General features: G+C 36.6%; 1 protein-coding gene across 1 annotated transcript; it reads right to left on the bottom strand.

Moving 5' to 3' along the window:
* Positions 1-494: 494 nt before the first annotated feature.
* napbb (N-ethylmaleimide-sensitive factor attachment protein, beta b) lies at positions 495-8273 on the bottom strand. Its single transcript, XM_067418066.1, has 11 exons — positions 8063-8273; positions 6944-7023; positions 6569-6685; positions 6049-6095; positions 5178-5255; positions 4216-4271; positions 4024-4108; positions 3707-3811; positions 3559-3627; positions 2922-2972; positions 495-1698 (listed from the first exon to the last, which is right to left on the bottom strand). The coding sequence occupies exons 1-11, from the start codon at positions 8158-8160 to the stop codon at positions 1594-1596; spliced, it is 891 nt and encodes a 296-aa protein (XP_067274167.1). The 5' UTR covers positions 8161-8273; the 3' UTR covers positions 495-1593.
* Positions 8274-8495: the final 222 nt, after the last annotated feature.

Consider the following 8495-nt stretch of genomic DNA (forward strand, 5'->3'; position numbering starts at 1 on the left):
TATATTCTAATAAATCATTTGGGCAACCGTTTTAAAATGAAAGTAAATATATATATAGAAGATATATTGTTCATAATATATCTATATATCTATATATATAGAAGATATATCGTTCAAAATATATCTATATTTATATATATAGAGAGAGAGAAGATATATCGTTTAAAAGTGTGAGGTCGTAACTTATATTTTTTTGTTTTGGTTTGAAAAAATGTATATTTTTATTTAGTAAGGAATCATTACATTGATAGTGTGTAAAAAGTGACAGTAAAGACATTTAAAATGTAAAAAAAAAAATGTAATTCAATTCAGTGATATAAATAATAATGTTTTTTGAGCAGCAAATCATATTAGAATGATTTCTGAAGGATCATGTGACACTGAAGACTGTTGTAATGATCCTGAAAATTCAGCTTTGAACCGGCCTTTACTCGTCAAAATGCCGCTCTGAGAATGCCGCTTAGCGAACACCACTGATAGAACTGAATCATGTAGCCATTTCAGTGTTGAGTTTTATTTTTGTACATTCTCACAGACATTCAGTAAAGACATCAGTTGCTCTGTGGGAAAGTACGTGGTTTGGTACGTCTTCATGGCTTCTTAAAAACTCTAGAATATGGTAAAACACAGACGTCACGACACGTGAAACACAGAATGACATGCGCTGCTAAAGACCACAGGAGTGGAGAGTGTACAAGAGCTTTGCATTCACAACACGACACACACGTAGAGCATGTTAATAAAGGTTATACAAGGATTTTACAAACGCATCAATTTCTGTTGATGGAAATGCTGATGTAACTTAGATGCTGTAAAAATATATAGTTCAATGGATTTATTTTGACTAATATTATTAGAGTAATAATATATTTATAATATTTAGACTAATAATATTTCAGATAATAATTAAATTAAATAAATATACATTTAAGAAAACAATCCTAAAGAAGAATTTCAAAGAGTGGATTAAAAAAAGAAGGAAAAAAAACAATTAGTTATGACACACATTCAAAATGGTGGATTATGGGAAACTGACATTCTCAGCACTGCATGAATGTCTGATTAGAATTAAACATGGGCGACAGCTGCAGTTCGAGGCCTGCATGCCAACTAGTGTGAGCAGACTACAAAATCAACATAAAAGTCAATGTCTAAATGCTATGAATCCCGCAGCACTGTGGATTAATTCATAATACACAATCCTGCAGCACTGACTCAATAATTACATCTGTACAATTCATGCAGCTCTAGCACGTTGCAATTCAGTGACTGTTGCAAAAGAACCCGAGGACTATCTCAAATTCCCATCGTATCCTACAATCTCCTGAAGCGGCCCGTGTTTCCAGAAATACCCTCGTAACGCAACAGGGAAACCAGAGCAGATCTTTGAACTGCTGTGCTAAATTTTGATATGTGCTATAATATATAACTGGATATCAATGTTAACAGTACAGGCTTATAAGTATATTCTCTAGAAATGTTGTAGCAATACATTTTGACATACTGTTTTGGGAAACCTGGACTTGGCCATTGCACAAAACTGATGTGAAATGGAAGTGGGGAAAGAGTGTGCCATGCAGAGGGTGGTCCAGATCATTTTAGGTCGCCCTCCTCGTCGCCCTGAATGGTCTTCTTGATCCGCAGAAGCATGGTGGTGTGCCACTGGTCCAAGCGTGAGATGGAGTCAAACTCCTTCACCTACAAGATGGAGAGAAAAGCTCTTATCATATGGAGGAACTGTGGACAAATGAACACAGACTTATGCCATTGGTTGAAATATTAAGTATTTTAACGTTAGGATATGGGCAGAAATCATGTTCATGGATACGGTTGTTAACGTTACTGTAGTATGAAGCGAAGCAGGGCCGAGTGTTGAGGAGCTGAGCAAGGCCGCTGGAGCGATTGTTGAACAACACACAACTTGCAAGCAACGGGACTCTTATTATGACGGGACACATTCACCGGCGCCATGTCCGCTTTTCCGGTCATGAGTATGAGGTAACGCATCACTGTTTATCATATTAGATACATTTATGTGTGTTTAAAATGATGTTATGACGTCACTCTGTGCGTTTGATCAGCGGCTGCTGTGACACTTGTTCACACTGCTAAGAGTAAAGCACTTCTGCTAAATAAAACCGGAAACCGAGGGTAACGCAGATATGACACATTTGACAGGGGACTCCCTCAGATGTTCCGGCTTCTTGGTTAAAATAGCAATTTTCTCACAATTTACAAATAGTTGGAAACATTTGGGATAATGTAAGAACTCAGCTGAATAAAATATATAACCCTGGCCTGGTGGTTTTTGGATATTTTACTGCAAAATCCTACATAGTGCTAGCCTGACAAGCCAGACCCACATCAAGATTTTTGGTCTGGAAACTCACCATTGACAGCTCAATCCGAGGGGCGGGATAAACGGTTGTCTTTCAAACTCCCTCTGCACGCGATAGGATAGCGCTACACCAACCAGAGCAACGAAGGTGAAGCAGAGCTTGTTGACAGATTAAACATTCGACGTATCCAGTCGGCTAAACTCTGAACACATCTTCCCTTTTTAAGAATGACTTCAGTGCCGTTCTTTGTTCTTTTCTCAGAGAAAAGCTTAACTCCAAGTCTTCCAGAGTCGCGGTCAGAGCTGATTCGAAAGACCGCTGTTCGCCAGTTTCTGTGTTTACTAGAAGCACGCAAATGCAACTCGGCCGTCATTATGGCCCCGCCCACTGAGTTTATACACGATGTGATTGGCCCGACAAGAGTTTGGCGTTTACAGCTCAGAAGGTTATTGAGAGTTGCTAGACGAAACTCGCGGGCAGATTAGGTTTGCCGCCGCTAGGGTGCGTCTAGATCTCTAGGCTAACATAGTGCACCTTTAACGTGGGTTTTATTTTAAAAGATGCTGACAGTGAAAGTCTTACCGCTTCTGTGAAAGCCTCTGCGTTTTGCTCCTCATGAGCCTCTAGAAGTTTCTGTAAGGACAAAACCTCTTATAATTACACAACAATTAATATTCATTTTTGAAAGTGCAAAACTTGATGTCAACAGCTCATTCACTTCAGTGATCGGGAACGTTCTTTGCTCGCTTTCTCTATGAAAAAGAGAGATATTTTTTATTTGTTTAAAAGTATAGTTTGAATAAGAGTTTCATTTTTGAATGTTACTAATATAACCAGAATAAAAAATTGATGGCCTAATATGTAAAAAAAACAAAAACACAATCATAAATGATTCTTTGCATCCATCATAAATGGTTGCATTGGCTGTGTAAAATAAAAGAACAGGCCGTTTCGTACACACAAACATTTATAATGTCTTCCGTTAATAGACATCATTATTAAAACAATAATAATTGATAATAGTAATACAGCTACCTTAACCTGTAATGAGTTCCTGTAGTATAACAAAAAGTTTTTATGAAAAACATTGCCCAGCCACCCTCTAATAAATTAAAGATTACATTTAAATCTATCATTAAAAAAATTCAACAGAGACATTACAACAATTTAAAGGGAAGAAATCCTTTCACATACTTCACAAACTCTATAAATCACAAACCTTCAGAAGCTTGCATTCTCTTGAATCTGAGAAGGCTGGAAACATCTCTTCATACTTTTCAATAGCGAGCTACAACAGAAAAGAAATTATACATATAATCTATATCGGTTCTCCATAACTGTCCGCGCATCCGCAATCTAGAACAGACCTTTGCGTTAAGCTCGTCCACGATGAAGTGACACAAAGCAGCTTTGAAGAAGTATTCTTTGGCGCTGTATTTCAGAAGAGGATTGTCCATGGTGTTGGATCCAACCTGTTCTCACATGCATACACGCACACACGCACACATACACACACACACACACACACACACACACACACACACACACACACACACACACACACACACACACACACACACACACACACACACACACACACACACACACACACGAGTGATTTAGCAACTGCTGGAGAGTGACTGAGTAATGCTGGAAGAATGCAGGAGATCGACAGATGGCGTACCTGCTCATAAATCTCTATTGCTTTCGGGTACTGCTCTAACTGAGCGCTGTATGAAGCCACCTTTAGCAGACACTTGTTTGCAGAGCTGTAAATTTGGCAAATGGACCATATCAAAGCTTAAACTAACATTCAAAATGCATTCATCATAAAACATCTCTTTAGAAACTAATGGGAAAAACAAAGCTGACTTACCTGTTTGATTCCTCTCCTTTGTAATAGTCAGCAGCTTGTTCATAATGTGCAATCGCCTTTGGACAACCACAAACAGAGTCATCTTAAACGGATAGTTCACCCAAAAGTGAAAATTAGCCCATGATTTACTCACTCTCAAGCCATCCTAGGTATATGTGACATTCTTCTTTAATATAATCAGAGTTATATTAAAAATATCCTGTCTCTTTCAAGCTTTATAATGGCAGTAAATGACAGCCCAAAAAAGACCAAAATAAATGCATCCATCCATTATAAAAGTAATCCACACGGCTCCAGGGGGTTCATTTGTTTCTGAAGAAGTGAATTTATGGGTGTCTGTATGAATGTGTGTAAACTATTTTAAAATGATAAAGTAAAATATCTAGCTTCAGGTATACCGCCTTCCGTATTCAACTTACGCAGAAATTGTAACACCTCTCGCAGTTCAAAACGCTTATGCTACGTCTAACATCATTGTCAACTCCAGCTAGTTATGCTTTTCTCGTAAGTTGAATACGGAAGGCAGTCAGGTGGAAGATCGGTATTTTACTTTATAATGTGTTAAATATGGATATTTTTTTCTTACAAAAACCCACCGATTCGCTCCAGAAGGCCTTTATTAACCCCCCGGAGCTGTGTGGATTATTTTATAATGGATGAATGCACTATTTTGGTCAGCCAAAAGACCAAATTATTGCAGTATTTTGGGCTGCCATTCACTGCCATTATGAAGCTTGAAAGAGCCAGCAATTTTTTTTTTATATAACTGATTGCACTGGCCTGAATGAAGCATTTCATATACACCTAGAATTGACTAACTTTCATTTTTGGTTGAACTGTCCCTTTAAATGAGAAATTTCAGTGTCCGACAGAACATAGCTGTCCAACATCATTCTACAATTTCAGTATATGCTACATAAATAAGATGCATCTTCAGGTTACACAAAATGACATTTTTGTACCTTCTCAATGTCCACCAGCTCTGACTCATACACCTCAGCGATTGTGATATGATGCTTGGCTGCGATGGTGAATCTTCCCTGAGGACAGAACAGAGACATTATAAACTGAATATCAATTGAATATTTCATTCAGTATCCATCAAGCTTTTGTAATCTATTTGCACATCTACATGATTTGTGGATTATAAGGCTCATCTAAGCCCCTTTCACACAGAGCGTTGATCCTAGAAAATTGCCATAGAATTGCTTGAGTGCCTTCCGTGTGAATGCAAACATGTCAAACATGATCAGTCCAGGAACGTGCCCTGTCTGAACAAAAGGCAGGACCAATGCCGTAAGGAGTGTGTTGTAGTGATGACGCTGAAGCTGATATAGTTCACCAGTTTAGAGGACCGGTACGCGATGCACTTGTTTATAATCAAATTAGAAAAATGTTCAAGCGTGGATTCTGGAAAAAGAAATATTAGTTCATATGCAAACTTAAGACACTGCGGAGACATTACGCATCACATCCAGATGTCACGTGTCTTTAGGGGATGTGTGTGAATGAACGCAGGCAGAAAATCACCGCTAGTGAATGGACCAAAATCAAACACATTTTCTGAGTATTTTCCGGAATCTCTGTGTGAAAGGGGCTATAGTGACTTCATGAAATTCCTCCTAGATTTGGAAGGAACTGGAATGCTTTACAGTGTATTATTCTGATCAAATGCTTTGTGGGAGTTTCTCCTGTAATATTTGGTGGATTGCTGAAAGCTGAAAAGTGAATTGCTGTTTAAAATGCCCCCAGATGAAACACAGAGCACAAATGGAACAGCCTGACTGAAAATTATATGAAACTATGATTTCGATTGCTATAAAAACATCTTACCATGTCTGTGTAAATATCAATGGATGCGTTTAAGCACTTGATAGCCTCTAATCGCAAGCATTAAAGAGAAGGAGGAGGAAGAGTTAGACAGTCAGACTTATTATCAATGATATGGAAACAAAAATTCTAAAAAATGTACAACAAACATTTTATTGAATTCTCAGGGCACTTTTTTTCTATTCTGTGATTTAGTCTTTAAACTGAGTACAGTATCGATCGAAAGTTTGAATACACACACACATATATATATATATATATATATATATATATATATATATATATATATATATATATATATATATATATATATATATATATATATACACACATTTATATACATATATATAAGTATTGATGTATTGACTTTTATTTAGTTAATTTAGATTTTTTTTTTTAAAGGTTTGGTTTAAGAACAAATTTAGTATTATGAGCTGCATCATTAATCATTGCATGCTCACTCATAATAAATCAGCTGTGTGATTGTCATGAAAATGGGAATTATCATCGGCGTCCTCCTCACCATGTGGATCTGCCTTCTTGAAGGCGTTTCCCGCATCGACGTAGCTGGTGGCCGAATCGTGCTTATTCTGAAGCTGCATGTGAAGTCTGGCCGCCTGACAGAAAGCATTGCCTGCAGCTGGATACAAACACACAAACCTCCTCAGTGCAATATGAATATATAATATAAACATATAATACATTATGTAAATTACAAACAAAGCCGTTTTAATATTCAAGATAACACTACTACACTGAGATAATCATTCAGATATATTAATTGGTTAGAGAACATTCAAACCATTTAAATGGGTGTTACATAATAATATTTTAAGCATTATATAATACAATATTGTTAAAGGTGAATGTAATTCCTGCACCACTAAAAAGCTCATACCACTCCAGTTTTTGGCCATTTTGAACATGTTGGCCGCTCTGGCGTACATCTCACAAGCCTCTTCCACTTTCTGATTTCCCCTAAAAGATGTGAGAAAATTCAGTTGCCTTTTTGTCCATTTGAATATATTAATGCATAAATTATAATGTTTCCCTAATAGCCAGAAGTTAAATGCTTTAAATTTAGAAGTCAAATTTAACAGTATACTATTGGGTTAAGTCAGAAAAGTATAGCTGGTAATAAACAGAAAGGCCTAGATAACTTGTGTCCTGGTGGGAATAATTCAATTGGGTCAGTTTTTGAAATGCCTCATTTCATATTAATCAAACCCATTTGAATTAAATCCATTTCACAAGTTATTAGGTCAGAGCTTGTTTACTATAAATAACTCTGAATATGTGCTTATATGGTTGGGATATCAATAAAACATCTCATATTTAATCAGCCGTTCTTGAGAAATGTAAAAAACTAATCATTACACACACACGCATACATACATACATACACACATACACAGATAGATAGATAGATAGATAGATAGATCACTTATATTATTCTGTTTGTTCTTCATATATTGTGTGAGTATGCATGTATGCATGTATAAATACACACGTGTTTTTATTCAGTATTCTACTCGAATACATTAATAATTAAATATAATCTTTTTGGCCATTATGCTGTTTTTTTGTATTATTATAGAGGCATAAAAACATGCAAATGTATGTAAATACCGCAGCCACTGCGCCACTGATGCGCCAAACCCAAAACGCTTAACTTACTGGACCAGTCATGAAACCACATAAATCATCATTATCATTATTTGATTTATTGTTAAGTCATTATGATTACTGCAAAGAAATTCAACTATACTTTAAAATAAACAAGGCTTTTTATATCGATTGATGCGCAAAAGCGGCCTGTAACAGCTTGGGTCCGTTTTACAATAAAATGTAACGTTATATATGTATTTTTTAAACTACATGCAATAAACACTCAGTGTTCACTGGTAAACCTAAAAAACAAAGCTTGGCAACATGATCATATTGACTATATGATATTTTAAGGGACTAACGTTAGCAGACTGATCGGATAAATAAGGAAGCATCTGTTTAAGCTTACCCAAACATTCCTCCTAAAAAAGAGCCGGAAGACTTGACTTTCTTATCGGCGTCAGCCATAAGCTGAATTGCCTCCTTTTCTTTCCCGGAATTGTCCATTACTTCTGATGTTTAATGAACTGATAAACACTAAAATCTATTTTCGCTTATCTGCTAGCTTCTCTCGCGCTCTGTCACTATGGCAGCGGGGGATTACTGTCATTTTGCGTTTATTAAGCGTGGGCGTACGTCCTTAAGCGTGGCATTATGGGATTTTGAGTTCTGCGACCCCACTGAACCGAACCTCCTTTAAAGAGAATCGAACACAAATAAACTGCAACTCCCATACACGCGCATAAACGCGCGTTACGTAACATTGCAATTGTCTTACAACTCATCTTATCCTGACTTTTACAATATTAGGGTTATATTAACAATTGAAACTAAATAATATC

The sequence above is a fragment of the Pseudorasbora parva genome, chromosome 15 (genome assembly GCF_024679245.1).
Source record: "Pseudorasbora parva isolate DD20220531a chromosome 15, ASM2467924v1, whole genome shotgun sequence".
NCBI classification, from domain to species: Eukaryota; Metazoa; Chordata; class Actinopteri; order Cypriniformes; family Gobionidae; genus Pseudorasbora; species Pseudorasbora parva.

Excerpts from the sequence above, each read along its gene's own strand:
- napbb (XM_067418066.1), bottom strand. The coding sequence starts at position 8,160 with ATGGACAATTCCGGGAAAGAAAAGGAGGCAATTCAGCTTATGGCTGAC. Across the intron at positions 6,686-6,943 it reads AATGGCCAAAAACTGGAGTG|CTGCAGGCAATGCTTTCTGT; the intron begins GTATGAGCTTTT and ends GTTTGTATCCAG. Across the intron at positions 4,109-4,215 it reads AAAGGAGAGGAATCAAACAG|CTCTGCAAACAAGTGTCTGC; the intron begins GTAAGTCAGCTT and ends CCAAATTTACAG.